This window comes from Chionomys nivalis, chromosome 2 (genome assembly GCF_950005125.1).
Source record: "Chionomys nivalis chromosome 2, mChiNiv1.1, whole genome shotgun sequence".
Lineage (NCBI taxonomy): Eukaryota > Metazoa > Chordata > Mammalia > Rodentia > Cricetidae > Chionomys > Chionomys nivalis.
In genome coordinates this window covers 129,906,088-129,922,808 of record NC_080087.1, presented here as the reverse complement: position 1 = coordinate 129,922,808, position 16,721 = coordinate 129,906,088, and the positions used below count along the sequence as shown (strand labels likewise).

The window sequence follows — 16,721 nt, the reverse complement described above, 5'->3', positions numbered from 1 at the left end:
TTAAAGGCGTGCGCCACCACCGCCCGTCTTGAAGGCAATGATATTTTAATTGTATTTCTTTACACCTGCCTAGGTGTTTCCTGCCATACAACGTAAAGCGAGTCCATAGAAAGATGGGTGGAATTATTTTCTCAACTCTAATTTTGATGCTTTATTTTTCTGTCCTTTTCAAAGGACACACAGGAACATGTAAAAACATGTGATGGTATAAAGAATCAAGCTGCCTAACCAAAGGGAAGTTTTGTCTTTTAAAATTGTTTTACAAAGCATAATTGAGAAGAAAAAATGTCTTGTAATAATCTCTTCCTTTCTTTCACACTTTATTGAAGAAAACAATGAAATACATTTTGACCCCCATGGAGTTTTGAATCAGAATGACAATAAGACACATCATCCATAAGTTTCTGTTTTTTTAAAGATTTGTTTATTTATTATGTATACAGTGTTCTGTCTGCATATATGTTTGCTGGCCAGAAGAGGGCACCAGCTCTCATTACAGATAGTTGTGAGCCACCATATGGTTGCTGGGAATTGAATTCAGGACCTCTGGAAGAAGAGTCAGTGCTCTTAACCTCTGAGCCATCTCTCCAGCCCCATCCATAAGTTTCTTATGCAGGAGCAAGGCTCAAAGTTTTATTAGAATTCATATTAAGATAGCATGAGGTAACTTACAAAAATACAAAAGGGTTGATTTGTATCTATAAAAATCTATAAATCTTTGTATCTAAAATCTATAAAACTTTGATTAGAACATCGTTATAGGAAGTGGAAGTTTAAAGTTACCTTTCAAGTGACATTTAAGGGTGCAGAGGCATGGTTTCCATAGTATATTTGTGACTTGGCAATGCAACTGACTGTCACTTCATTTGGTGTCCTGAAATCTAAGGCATAGACTATTACCATCACTGCATCTAATTATGAAATAATTTTAATATAATGTTTTCTGATTGAAAAAGCCAGATCTGCAAAGTGTTGATTCTGCATTGCTCACCTTGCTCTGAGCACTATTACCTGTCCAGAGATAGAAAAGTCTTCCGGCTCCTTTTCATTCCTCAAGGGTTGCTTGAAAACCTGGAGCCTGCTCTCCTTGTCCTTATTGACATCCATGGTCATTTAATTAAATGAACTTGAAAGAAATGGTGTTTGGAGAAGATAAGGGTATTTCTGCTATTCATTGTCCCTTATGCAATGCAGTATATTCATTATTAACATAGAGTTTATACACTGTTTCCAGTAATATCCACAGTCTAGAGAAGATTTAAAGCATATAGGAAGATTTCAGAAGCTTCAAGCAAACATGGCATTTTATGTAAGGACCTGAACAATGTATTGATGTTACAGGGATCTTTCAGCCATCAAGGATAATTGTGTGCTTAGAGCCACAGCTTGGAAATTTGTGTAGCATCACAGTTTCCACGTGGCTCTCCAGTTTGTACACTACTTTGATCACATTATGCCATTTTGGGATGTCCACAGAGGTATCTGTCATTCCTGTTTCCATTTTCAAATGAGAAAATTATGGCATAGACTGCTTAAAAGAGTTATTCAGAGATGCACATTTAGAAGATACAGGTGTTGGATGGAGAACCCAAGGGCCAGGAACCTTGTGAAACTTGGTTTCATTCTGAGCAGTCCAATCCCCAAGAAAAGACAGGTAAATTTTGTGTATACTTTATCATTGATTTACCTTCTAAGCAGGCTGCTGACTGTCAAGGCTTTCAAAATTTCTTTAGATTGAGGTTATTTTTCTTGGCTCTCAGAATTAATCTTGTAAATATTAGCATTTGTCCTTTGTTGGAAAACATTACTGGAACCTGGCCATTCCCTTGCCATCGTTTCAAATAACACAATGGTTATTTGGAAGGAATCTAGAAGATGAGCCTTCATGTCTAACCCTCCTCAAGTGTAGTCAACCCCAAGAGCATTTGCTAACAAGGTCCAGGCTTCCTGCCTTGTAGAAGGCAGCTAGTCTACCGCCCCTCGCAACAGTTGTCCATGGCAGACAACGTGTGCATTTCTCTTACATAACTCACAGGTACACTCCGAGTCCATGGCATAAAATCCTAAGTGTGACTCTCAATTTCCTCCTAAGTGGAGAAAGAAAGGAGGAAAAGAAGAAAAAGACTTTTATAGGTGTCAATATATGCAAATGATCCAAAGCAGACTTTGGTGACTTCACCTGACCTCAGGCATGGTGTTTGAATGCTGATAGGGACAAAACAAGTCATGGAATGAAATGGTTCTTTTTTGGATATCACTTAGGGTAAATATAAAAATTGAAGGGTATTGCTTTACCTTTCTCCTAACTATTTCCTACGATGTCTTTTTTTTCCTGCCATGTCTATATTTCTAGACTGCCTTCTACCCAGGAGATAGCATAGCCTTCCCTATTTTAACATCCCAAACACTCAAGCAACCCCATGACAGACAGACCCAGGCAGTACATTTATTGTTGCAGAGATTACATATTGAAACTGGTAAGTACAAGAGGGGGTGATGAGGGGCAAGGTTGGCATCCCTCATACGAAAGCCGCAGACAGCTCTAACGTTCTCTCTGTTCTCCCTTTGGTATCGTAGAAAAGTGAAGCCTGCTTTTTGTTACCCCATCCTCCCTGCCTCCATTTCTAAATTGAGATCCCCTTTAAAATACGATCTATGGCGCATACTATATTAATTATACAGAGCCAAATAGTGCTGTGCCATTTCTCCAGCAAAATGACTAAAGCTATCCTCATCAGTCCCTGAGGCGAATAAACAAGCAGTTCTAACAATACAAAAGGCTGCAGATTTTCTTCTTCTTGTTGCCATGCCAACCACTCATTGCTCTGGCTGCCATTTCCCTGAGCTCCGCAGAGAGAGGCGTGTGCAGAGCAGTTACTTAGCATTCAAGGGTGGATCTGCAGAAAAACACACAGCCTTACTGCAAAGCGCCAGGCCTGGCGGCACCGGTGGATGAAGCCAGAAAATGGGGACCTTTTCGGTGTTTTCCCCATGAAGGTTAGGCATTTGGGCTGGAAAAAATGAGAGAGAGATGGGTTTTTTTGTTTTGTTTTTTTTTTAAGACAGTTCTACAAGGTTTGTATATGTTGTTTGCTTTGTTCGCTGTGGTCTCTAGCAGATGAAGTGGATGTGGGTGTTCATTTCTGTCATACTATGTGGCTTGTTGTGTTCATGCCTACTGGGTCTGAGCCTATCAGCCCTGTTTACATGGACAGGATCATAAAGAATGCTGACTCTTGTTTCCGGGAAAGGATGGGCTTCTATATACCGGGTAATCCCAGCTAGGTCTTTCTATGGCTTACAAAATAGAGGAAAGGATGCGCACTGCAAAAAGTTTCTCATTTAAATATGCAGTTGCATGGTGCTTGTCCCATAATGTTTGCTTCGCAGTCAGAGTGAGATGACATTGTCTTAAGCCAGTAATTCTGAATCAAAATATTAGAAAAATCAGTTTCTCAAGACTGCTTTTATCAAACCCAATGACTCAACAAATTGGAATATTATTTTCTTTTTTGGAATTTTAAATACCTACAGACTTTTGAGTTGTACATACACATACATGCATACAACACACACCACACATGCACACATTCACACACATATACACATACATTACACACATTTCATTCCATGACTTGTTTTGTCCCTATCAGCATTCAAACACCATGCCTGAGGTCAGTTGAAGTCACCAAAGTCTGCACATACATACACCCATACACATATATATGTATATATATATATTGTATTATATATAAGTATAATTTAATTTTTATATTTTTGAAACTTCCCTTATTCTGTATTTTCTAAAGTCTTATTGTGTTTTCTCCTTTCTAATTTGCTGTTGCCTTTTTTCTTTGTGATTTCTTTCATTGCTTTCCAATCTCTGAGGGTTAAGAAAAATCTCCATTTAGAGAAAAATTCTTTGCAGTTCATAAGATCTTTTTCATTTAAAATGAATATGGGGAAATAATAAGTAAAAGAAATGGCTCTTCTGAGATTCATTTCTAGGCTTTGGTAAGCCTTTTATTTGATTAATAGTACAGAAGACCTTTTGATATTCCCTCTATTTGTATTTGTTCCTCACGAACCAAAAAAAAAAGGACATAGAAAGGGAGCGAAGGAGGAAAGGAGGAAGAGATTGGAAAAGAAAGAAATGTAGTATTTTCAACAATAATTTTCCAGGTATCTTGAGAATTTATGAATCATCAAGAAATAATGTGTTATTTAAATTTTTATAGTGGCATATATGTGCATGTCTATGCATTCATAAATATATATATATACTTTGACAATATTGCCAGTTTTTATCAGAAGTATTTGGCACTTAATGACAAGTATCTGGGCTTTAGTTTTCTTTTGTTGCAGTTGGAAGGGTACTGAGTAGATGGAGAATATTTCTCAATCGACACTCCCCTCTTTTCTCCACAAGCTACCTAGATACACTGATTTTCTGCTTTGGTGTGTAGAGCTCTTCCCTTCCTCCTGGAACCTTCATGCTTCATTGCTCCTTAGCACATTACAAAGAGCATTTGCACCTGCTCTCGGGGGAAGATGGAAATTCATATCAGAAGCAGATGAACGGAACAACTGGCGCCGCTTTACAACCCTGGTACTGTTAGTCTTATCTGACCAGGCGTTGTGAATCCCGGGAGAAAAGGCTGAAATGCATGCTGCCAGCTCACTATGCAGCAACTCTCAGAAAATGATCCACACTGTTCAACTACACTCATAAAAAATACAGGTAGAAGCTTTAAAAAAAAAACAACAGTGTGTGCCTTGGGCTCTCTTTCAACTTTTAACTGCTATGCAAATGCTAGGTGCTTACTAGAATACAAATATGAAAGCAAAATGTCAATATTTAAAATGTATATAAAGGATGCTCAAAATCTCACAAAGCATTAAACTTACGTAGATAAGGTAGGAAGGATCTAAACTCCAGGGAAAGTCATCTACAGTAGAGCATCCTGAACATCAGACTTGAGTCTAAACTGAAAGTACAGATCAGGGCTGGACTGGCAAATGCGTTCTGCCTTTCTTTACAGGCTTCTCCAGCCTGAATGATCAGCCCTCTCAATGAACTAAAAACCTTCTTTTTGTATCACAGTTGCATGGTACCATGCCAGTCTGTGATGGTTTCATTCTAGAGCAGTGTTGTGTGGCATAATGGGGAAACATTCGAGAAGGGTTCTCAGAAGTCCACCAGCAAAGGCAGAGAGCTGCTGTGTTTTCATTCTCTGGTGAGGCTTTGAGAAACACCTGTATGGACTATGGTTCTATGTCGCTAAGAGCACCCTTCAGGTGTCCGTCTACTGAGGGTATCTATTAACTAGTTTTTATTCCAAGATTGTAAATGTTTGAATTTATACTTTGCTTTTCTCTCTTTCCTTTTCTCTATTTCCTGGCGTAGGTGCTAATAAATATTTTAGTTAATACAGAAGGAGATTGAGAATCCATGTGTAGAGTTAAGAATGAGAATCACATAGACAAAATTGTGCTCCAAAAAGGATACTGCAGTGTGAGTAATGAATTCGTGGGAAAGACTGAATCAGAACAATATACTGGCGATGAAAGAATAAATTGAGAGTCTTTGAGACGAGGCTGGATTCATTGTAAAGAGGAGAACGCTGTTGGTTACAGCAGATAAACATTTAAAAGTATCTCTATAATGCTTTGTGGGGAAAATGCTGCCAGAAGTGACTTTCTCTAATAATGGGGGTTAGGGTTAGAGGGTTGAGAATAGCGAAAATATGTAACATCTAATCAGAGACATTTGCTTGATAACTGCCAAGTGGGAAATAATATGAAAAATTAAGATCAGCAAACTTCTGAGAGACATAAAATTCTAACAGATAGGAATCATACAGATTCCCAGTAGTTCTCTAGTTTCATTTTTACAAAATTAAGCCCAATGTAACATTGACCTGGATTGGAAATTTCCCAAAAATAGCTTGAGATGGGAACACAGACATGCAAGTTTTTTGGATCCTCTGGTTGTAAGGTAAAGACTGATTTGTTGTTATGGGTCAAGAACACAGCAAATCCCAATCCTGATTAAAGGACGGCCTGAGCACGTTGCATGTTCTCCATCATGGGCTTAACTGTACTCATTTAGAGCAGTGTAGTGATACTGACATGGAAAGCTAATACCCTGACTTTGAAAGTCATCTCAGCAAAAACTGAGTGATGTTTCATCTCTGTGTCTATGAAATGACTGGTAAATGGTAAGGGTTTAGATAGTAAACAGTACTTCTATATTGAAATAGGGAAATTACAAATGGACTATAGGAAAAATAAGTTTTGCTTGTAGACAGGACTGAGCATTGTACCTAGGACCTTGTTCTTATAAGCAATCTCTTTACTGTGACCTACATCCCAGTCCTAGGAAAATGTGGGGTTTTTTAATGATGGATTTATTTTAACTCATTGTTTATAAAGGGCTTCCTGAGATGTATCATTTTCTTTTCTTTTTGCATAAGTTGAATTACAAACACCTGTTTCCTTTATAAGCAGCAAAGAAGGTCAAAGAATTGACTGAATATGTGTTCTCCTTGGAGTGTGTTTTATTTACGTGCCCAAATGGTCCCCTTCCTTTAAAAAGTGGAGCAAAGCTCTGAAACATTGAAAAGACTGGATGAGGATTGGAATGGATCCCAGTGAAGTCTCACTGCCTGGATGTGTGAGAGCCTGGGTTTAATCCCCAGTACTGAAAAATAAATCCCACTAGACTGCAGTTGCTGTTCTTGGTGCTGTTCTGAAAGATGACACCCGTGTTGAAATGTAAAAACTTCTTAGCTTTTCTTTCTCCCCAACCTCTTTTTTGTCTTTCATTGACATGGGGACTGTGGATAGACACCAATGAGCTGTGAAAATTGACCTTTTCCTCAAAAAAGAAAAAAGGGACTATGCTGAAACAGTATCATAAAGCGTGTTAGATATTGTCTTTGGGCCATTTCTTCCTTAACTCTTCTAAGTCCTTATTATAATAGGAAACAAATGATTACATTGCAAACCAAAATGTCATCACTATGAAAATCATAGTTTAGGACGGCAAGTTTATTTAGTTGGGCTAACAGTCATCCCGTGTCCATGCAATGACCTGCCAACATAGTGTAAGAAAGTATTCAGTTCTCACTGGACCACATTTAACTTGTACATCGGATCCAAGTACATTTGGGATTATGCTCAAGAACTTGACTGTTGGTGTCAAAAGTGAATTCACATTTTATGACCAGTATAAGTTCACAAATTTAAAAATGTGTCCTCCGTTATAAATTGCATTGAGGAAATATTGAGCTTGTCTTCACTAAGAGGAAATGTTCCGAGTCCTCTGCGCCTCAATTCTCTGGAGTGACAGAAGAGATAATGAACCTCTACAGAAGCACAGGGTCTGAGTCTTCACCAGATCCAATGGAAAAAACAGTTAACCAATTATGATATGATAATTTAGAAACGATTTTATTAAAACATTGAGATAGTCTTAATTACAACATCGAGATATTCCTTCCGCTATGGTCTACAGATTTTCAGATGAGTCACTAGTTAGTATAGTACTGTATTAAAAACTTTTCTTTCTATGAATTTTGTTGAACCAAGTCATTCCACCGTTGTTTCATGTTACTTTTCCCAGTTACATAATGAAAAAATTGAAAAAAGGGGAGAAGAGATAGATAGGTCCTTGGGAGTGTTTTTGCTTTACCTTTCTGTAAGAAAATAAACACATACTACCAATTCATGTGAAACACTTTGGAGGGATGGGAGGTGGCTGTAGACACTGGGGATCAGTGGTTCTTCAAGTTAGAGAAACCAGGCAGGCTTAGTTATACTCTTAGAAACAGGAATTGGTTATCAATGAGGTTTTTTTTACGAAAGTTGTAGGATTTCATGGGAAATCTGAGTTTCCATGTTTTCAGGAAGCTCCATAAATGACTTCCATAGGCTTCGATCCCCTAACTAAATCAATCTCTGTCTGTGATTGGAGAATACAGCATATGCTACAACAGCCTCTTTCTACTGCCCTAAGCAAAGTTCAGAAGGAAACCAAACCTGCCTTGAGCACTTTTCTGATAGCTTTCTCCATTCTCTTTCCTTAGTGTCTTTAAGTTGTCAGTGGTCACGAGCCCATATGATGCTGCTCACCCACTTCCCTCTTACAAAGCCTGCTCACCTTTCCCTACAGCATGCCCACCCTCTACCACTCCATCAAAGTGCATGCACCCTTCTCTCTCTGCTGGGCTCCTAGTCAAAGGATAAATGCAGTAATAGAAATTGAAATATACCTAAATACTAATAGAGATTGAGAAAAGTAAACAACATTGAAGCAAAGTCATCTGTGCAAACTTTTATTTAAGTGGCTCCCCTGGGTATATTTTATGATATTTGTAAGTTTGTACAGATTTTTTGGACTACTAGTGCTTGTTTCTTACATATCTTTCATAAATCTTACAGTTGGAGAGATACTTTCATCAGTCCACAAAAATTAATCATTGCTTTAGAATATTTTTCACAAAAAAATTTAGAAATCATCAAAGGCTTTTCTTTTTATTTTTATGATTATATCAACTACAAAGGCAATATTGAACATTACATTTCTTTTCCAAATTAGAACTATGCTCTTGGAAAGTCATTCCATTTTGCTACTAATTGGTTGGTCCTAGCAGAATGTGTTTATTGTTCATCAGTTGTACTTGTCTGGAAGTTTCCAGTGAAGGTATCCACTCACACTGTGCTGTTGCTGAACTTTTATTTAATTATACTATTAATAATAGTGATATATTCCTCTCATGTTTTTTTACCATCGGCATTTCAATTCTTCTAATTTTATTGTACTTTTTAAGACTGTGAACAGTGATTATATGTATATATGTCATTAGATTTTGAAAAATATAAAGATATACTACAAGTAACATATACTAAAATCCCTTCAAGTGCTAGAACAAAGAAAATATAATAGAGTTGCTGTGTCTAAAATAAAATGTGTGGTTAGAATATAGACAATCACCTGCTTAGTTTGTAACTCATGAGGCAAAGCTGATGTTGCTGCTGAGAATGGCAGATTCATTCTCAGAAATGTGTTAGGACTGGACGTTTAATCCAACTTCACTTATGCAGAAGTCATGTTGCCTTCTCTGTATGATGACTGAGTGAGCAAAGTCATTTTTCTATATAGGGATTCTTAAATTATATAAGAGCTTCCATAACTTGACCAAGTCATGCTGAGGATAAGCAAGAGAAAGGAAGCAAGTGTTCACTAACTTAATGGTGTAAACCATAAAACAATAACACTGATTACGATAGAAAAGGCTATAAGCATAACATAGGTAACTAGTAAAGACTATTTCTGATACAGAAAGAATTATATTTCCTTTTTTATCATATCGTTGTGCCCAGTCATTTATGCATTTTGTAGCTACAGAAACATTACTTCCTTCATGACATGAAAGCCTATCTTCACTCCCGGTCTCAGTCTGCACCAGACCCAATGGGAAAATTAGTTATCCAACTATGATACGATAATTTAGAAATTATTTTATTATAACATTGAGATAGTCTTAATTGCAACATTGAGATGAGCCCTTTAAAGCCAGAAGGAAGTCCTACATAGTTCAGTGCTCCAAACACACAGATGGGCACGTGCATGCATACACATATATGTTCCGTGTATTCCACAGTTATTCTTTTTAAGGGTAGATTTATTCAAGCTCTCATTGTTTTACCAATAATTTATGTTCACATTAATGTTTCTAATAATGTTTTATAATTCAGTCATTTGACAGTATAGTATGTTTCAAGATCTAGCAGAGAGGACACTACAAGTTTTCAAAAGTCTGCAAAGAATAGTTCATTTTTAATAAGATATAACATAGAACATTTAAATCCCTCATTTGGTGTTATCAGTCCTCCAATGCTAAAAATGATTATATTTAATTAGTTTTGATAAAAGCTGTTTGAAATTTTCAAGAAGTAAATTCTTCATTAATTTTATGTTTACCCAATATTTTGGATGAGTAAATATTATACTTTACTTAATTATCACATTTCTATTATATAAACTACAGGTTGCAGCATAAATATATATATATATAATAAGACTAGAAATCAGCCCCCAAACCTTAAAGTAGAAAGTGTAATTATAAAGCTAGATTGGGACCATATTCACTTAACTGTGTGTCTTTTGCTTAAATATTTTCCCTTCTATTCTTATCTTGGACACTAAATTTAGAAATAAAATTTCCCAGAAGGTGTTGTTTCTGATCTACGCTTGTCTAATTACTTTTAACTCAATGCATTACCATCAGGATGTGGTCTTCCCTCACTGCGATTTATCTTAATTTGTTATTCCTTTCTCCTTAGCCAAATTTGAAAATCAGGGCAGTCCAGTTAAATCTCTAAAGAATTCATTTGAGTATGTCAAGGTACAATCTAGGTAGGATGATGGCTTTGAACATATAAATTGAGGTAGGAATAGAGAGAGTGGGGAGGGGTAGACCAATGACTTAGCAATTAAGAGTGCAATGTGTGCTGTTCTAACAGAGGATCTGAGTTCAAATCCCAGCATCTAATCAGATGGCTCACAATTGACTCTAATTCCAGCTTCAGGAGATCCAAACCATCACTTGCACATATCCACATGTAGAAATAGACACATACATGAAATTTTAAAATATACTTTGAAAAGAGAAAGGGAAATCTTCATACAACCATAATCCCTACTCGTTTGGACATGGCTATCAAAGAGAGGCTTTATGAGTGGCTATAGAAGAATCAGTCAATAATCTGTGGCCACTTTTGAAACATAAGAGTGAAGACAAACAAAACATGTTCTTCCATAAGATTACCTTGGACTTCAAAACAATTGTGTGCAGGAGAGCAACATTTTTGTCTCTCCCAGGAATGGCTAAGCTTTCTTGCATTGTCTGAAACAGACACAAAATAAACCCCTTCCGGAAAACAAAAACCAAAAAATTGAACTCTATTCAACTCTGATCTCTTTTCTTAAATGTCTGTCTTGAAAGTTGATTCTACTGACAATGTACTTGCCCTCTTGAGTAGGGAAATATTCAGAAGAAAGGCTGCTGAGCAAAGCTGTGCGGCTGCAGTGTTGCCATGGTGACGCTGTGCTTCAGCAGAGGTCTGAAGGGTGGGCTGTGTCAATGCCGGGTTCCTTAATTAATGCAAAGATGCCAGGAAAGCAAACAAACAAAACTCTCCAACAATCTGTTCTTTAAATGCTTTCATGACTAGTGGATTCAAGGAAATACTTTCATAGGAGCCATTTACTCTCCAAATTAAGCAAGAAGCAAGGAATTTTCGTTTTTTCCCTCTTCATGAATTTATGGAGGGTGTTTGTTTAGCAGAGCACTGCGAACTACACAGTGCTTTCCTTGTTGACTAGATTCCAGCAGCAGCAGCAATTAACATTGGTTTCCTAGGCAACCATTTTGTACCCTACTGAGAAAAACCTTCTTGACAGGAGCATTCTGTCTTAAATTGTTTTGTTTTCCTTTTTCACCAAGTGTACGGTAGACTGATTTGTCATTTCTTTTAACACACCATTATTGTACCCACGACTCTTCAAAGCAGAAACATTTAGTGGTTTTTATAGCCATATGGTTGAATTTACTGTCAATGCATCTTGGTTCACTTTTAACAAGCTGCAAGAAATCAACAAAATTATGTGTCCGGGCATATGCCAATCTGCTGGATTTTGTGCTCACAGTCTAACTGGTGAACCATTGCACGTTCAAGGAGGCACAGCTGGTCCTGATCCAGACCCACGGGCTGCACATTCAACACTTACTGGGTCTACCAATAATGCTCCATCTTCACTCAAGATGCAGCTTAGAATTTTCAGAGCTGTGGAAAGGTTGTCAGCCCCACCAATTTTATTAATTAATTGGGTTTTAGTGGGCTAATATTACAGTAACCATAGTATGAAGATGCACCATGCCCAGAACTGGGCCTGCCTTTAAAATTCTGCCATGATGAAGACTGAAACAATAAGGTCCTCGGGATGGTGTGGTGTGGGTAGTCTGCGGAAGGACAACAAAGGACTGGAGCAGCTGTAAGTGCTGAGCTGTACGGTAGCACAGTGGTGCAAGGTTAATTGAGACGCCTTTTGTAAGAGACAAAAGCCTGACACAGTGTCTGGTAGCCTGTGCCAGGCACTGAAGCAAGGAGGTATTCCAAATATTTTCCTAACTGATGACCTCTCTGTGTACTTGAGTTATTTCTGAGTTTTCTTTTTTGTTATACAAGTTTTTCTTACAAACTTTTTTTGGCTATAACCTCACTTTACAGCCAAGCTATTTTTATTGCCTGTAGAAACTCATTGTCATGTTGACATTAATGATAAAATAGGCTATCACAAGGTTAACATTCAAAAACTGGTCAACTACTAGTAACTTCTCTAGTGCTAAATTGATGTTAATTCACAAAACATTCTAAAATTCACAAAAGAGAAAACAGAAATATCACACATACTCCTTGACTAATGTAATGTATAGCATAAACTAAAAAAAAACTTCACTTCCCAAAAAGTTTTGAAGTTCAAAAATAAATGATTGAGGTTTTCAAAATAGCTATTTATAATAAGCAGTATTAAACTTTCAACTATAGTAGTCAATATTACCTTTCAATTGTGTATGGTTGATAATTTATGTATAATACATTTTTTAATCCTCTCAATAGCCAATTTCTAGTCATAAATTATGTATGTATTTGGAAAAGAAAAAGAGAAGGTGGAGAAAACAAACAATGAAAACACTGTCTTCTGCTCTCTTGCCTACAGGAGATGTCCTGCTGCTAATTGTTCTAGTGAGCTTTCAGGCCAGCTAGCTCCTTGGTGCTCCATCTAGGTGATAGTCCAGAGTTGGACTTGATGATAGTGATTCCGAATAGTTGGGATCCCAGGATTTATGCAACCAAGTTTGAGAGCAAAAAATGAGAGGGGGAGGGGGATAGAAAAGAGAAACAAGAGGAAGAGAAAAAAGAGTGTTTTCTTCCTTCAAAACTTTGTCTTTGAAAAATACTTCCTCTGACCATCATTATAGACACAAATATTAACAACAATGAGTTATGATATCAAGAGATAGTCATAATAATGCTAGCCTGGTGGGACTAGTCTCTCAGAATATACTGCCATGGCTGCTAGTGAGATATTGAAGTGGTAAGAACCATCTGGACACCTCTTTCGTCAAGGATTCTTGGCGTGCTGTCTGTTACATATTATGTAATTACCTAGCTGAGATCCCACATCATTCCATGCACCAAAGGCTATTACTTGTTCCATTTCGTGTGAAGCACAATGAGTTCTAGTGAATTTATCAGGATAAAATAACTAGATGGTAGAAATTCTTCAGTACAGAACCATATTCCACTGAACTAAGACCTTAATAGTTCCTTAAAAACTTATCCTAAAGGATAGTTACCCCTTAAAAAGGTAAAAATATGGTTCGTGGGTGGGTGGGTGAGTGGATAGGTGGATGGAAGCAATAGAAATATATGAAGGATGGATGAAAGATGTCATACACGATTAAATATATGAAAACAATGAGCATATATATAAGACAAGAGTCTTTATAATTTCACTTTTATTAGTTTGATTCTATGACTGTCATACTTGATCATTTGTGTTTCTTTGGTACATTTATTCTTAATTATCCGTGATCTAACCCAAGCCCTGAGTGAATTTGCTCCTCTCCCAAGAGCCAGGCAATGGGGATGCAGAATTCACCCAGGAGAGATCTAATTACATTTCTTCTGGGGAAATAAAAAAAATCTCTTGCTTCGTAGGGAAAACTACCATTAATATCTTGTTGATACATTACTTTGCCTCTTTCAAGGAAGATTATAAATTCACTGGACCATATGAAACCCCCAAGCTCCTGGTCAGGGTCATGTTTCTAAATACAGTGAAGTTTTGAATAGAAGGCATATAATTTTCTATTTGAAAAGATTTAATAATTTTATTATTACAAACAACCATAACACATTAGTTAACCCAATATGAACTTGGCTTCCTCATATGTTACCAGATTAGTCTTAAAATAGAATTTTTTAAATCAAAAATGGATGCTGGGACTTGAACCCAAAGTCTTATGCATACAAGGCAAACACTGTATCACTTAACTACATATCCAGCTCTTGATAAATTTTTTAAGAAATATGAAAGTTTAACAAGCCTTCCAAGATCATGCTAAAACTATTTTCTGACAAATATACTAAACGTGTCCAAATATAAAGTCACCTCATTCATAAGTTAGGTTCACTGGAAACCAAAAGTATATTTCTAAATTAGCTTTCCCCAAAACAAAAATAAAAAATTCAAATTTCTTAGGATTTCTTTTCCAAAATAAATAGAAACTAAGTTACTGGCCACCAATGAAACAGTGTGTTTGTGAAGGGTGAATCTGACGACATGGACCAGGGACATGCAAGCCTTCAATTCTCTGCTTCCTTGTCTCTACTTGGACTGTTTTAAAATTTCTTTATAAAATGCCCACAATGTCATTTTGTCTATTTTGTATGAATCCATTCTGCATGTCTCAAGTTCTATTATGTTATAAACAATTAAAGTAATTTTTGGTTGATACCAACATGCAGTCCTGCACAAAAGATTGAAATATTGTAACAATGCTTAATTATAATTTTGCCACATAAGCTAATGATAATTGTGCTTTTTATTAATATTTTCTCAATAAAAAGAGCTTCAACTCATATAAAAATATTGTTGATGATAGAAAGTTAATTAATACTCAAGTACTTAGGACTCCAGTTTAAATGATACTCTTCTAAAATGTGTCGAATTCTTACAAAGTATATGAAGTAACTGTGCCTTTTTAAAGTTGGCAATCATAGTGTGGAGTATGGTTTATTTCTAGTTTGTGTGAATAACATGAACAAAAACTTTTATATTCGTTTTCTACCCTTTTGCAAAGAAAAAAAAATAATCGAACTGTGTTAAGTATCCAGTCTAGCCCAAAACTTGGGGAGAATGGTCTCAAGAATTGTGTGGGTGACAAAAGAGGTCACCCAGGACTGTGGATGTTTACCACACAAGTAATCACATATCTCTCAGTACAGTTCCCTATGTGCTGTGCTAAATGCCACTGAAGGATACTAAATGTTGCATCAGTGCGAATAAGAAGATTCAAGAATGATCTAGAAGACAAGGATCATGTTGTCCCAATGTCTGCTGTGTCTTTACTACCTCTCTTGCTCCCAGTTTTCCATAAAACACTGGAATGCAAGAAGCATCCTCAACTGACGACTTTTAAATGCTAGACTTGCCTTGAACAATTAATGCATCTGAGAATCCCCAAATCCTAAAGTTGTTCTTTTTAAATACTGTTGATCAATTCTTGAAGCTCTCTGGTTGGACTTCTGGTCACTGTATGATCTTTTGTTCCTGTTTATTTGCAGAAGAAGTGTCTGCGAGGATAGTTCAAGTAGTCACAGCTGAAGCTGTAGCAGTCCTGAAAGGTGAACAAGAAAAAGAAGCCCAACAGAAAGACCAGTCCGCAGCTCTGCCATTAGGTAAATAAGAAAAGCCTAGGTCGGGACAAGCATGTGCTGCCCCTTGTCACAGCATAGAGTCTACTACGTCACAGAATATATTCTACTTTGTACATACTTCGTCTATAAGGCAGTCACCTACCACCTCTACCAGAAGCAGGAGGACTTGTTGTCACCCCCTCATGGGTTCACTGGGATGTGTTGATAGGTTTTAGGGTAATATGTTTGTTGTTAGACATTATAACCCCTTTTTGTTTATTAAATCAGGATTTTATGGCTCCATGTACATGAAGTAAGCTGAAGCTTCCATTAGAAATGACTATCTTTCCTTATGTGTTCAACTACATGAAACCAGTAGCTAGGACTTTGTTAGAGTCATCAGTGACTTGAGTCACATAGGAGAGACTTACCTTGTGATTTGAGAATCAACCATATAGCTCACCTAAGGGCAATTCAGTAGCCTTGCCCTTTCCGATGGTCATAAATGCCCTTCAGTGCCACAAAGCCATGCAACACATAATTGCTGAGGAGGGCGCTCAGCCAAAGGCTTGCTGCCCTGCACAGATAGATATACAGATATGTATGTTGATACATGAATACATTAATACATAAATGATAGATAGGTAATAGAAGCAAAGATAAATTACAACTACATAGATGATTAATAGATACATATATAGCTAAGTGGATAGACCGAAACATATATATATATATATATATATATATATATATATATATATATATATTTAAACAACTATAATATATATATATATATTTAAACAACTATAATATATATATATTAGTTAGATAATAGAGACTGGATAGACCCTAGATAAGTGGGTAAGTAGACAGATATATATGTATAAATGGAAGGAGACTTTCTAGAATTCAGTCTATCTATTTCCTACACACATATGCCCAATCTGCCAAAAGGCATGGCTTCTAAATCCTAAAATTTTTTTCCTATTTTATAGCTCAGTGTATCCTTAATATTTTTTCCTGATTAAGAATCCTTGAAATGTCTACTAAAAATCAAGAATAAGAATATTTTCCTTTTCCAGATTAAGAGTTTAGAATATAGTCAATATGTGTCATTCTGAGTGTTTTAATATCAAGGGTTTTCTTTCTCATGAACAGAATTGGAAAAAAAATGCCTAATTTAAAACGTTAACCTTTAATCTATCATTCACTCCAGTTCTTTGTTTCTT

The 16,721-nt window shown here is 36.6% G+C and overlaps 1 protein-coding gene across 25 annotated transcripts in view; it reads left to right on the top strand.

The window, feature by feature from the left end:
* Nucleotides 1-16,721, top strand: part of Map2 (microtubule associated protein 2) — a 280,270-nt gene that overhangs the window by 221,854 nt on the left and 41,695 nt on the right. For 23 of the 25 annotated variants that reach the window (XM_057761426.1, XM_057761424.1, XM_057761444.1 and 20 more), the window contains one exon: nt 15,421-15,534. In XM_057761426.1, coding sequence (XP_057617409.1) covers nt 15,421-15,534 — 114 coding nt within the window. Of the gene's footprint in view, nt 1-2,863; nt 2,998-15,420; nt 15,535-16,721 lie in introns of those variants that run through there. The other 2 variants (XM_057761443.1, XM_057761442.1) reach the window with 1 other exon arrangement.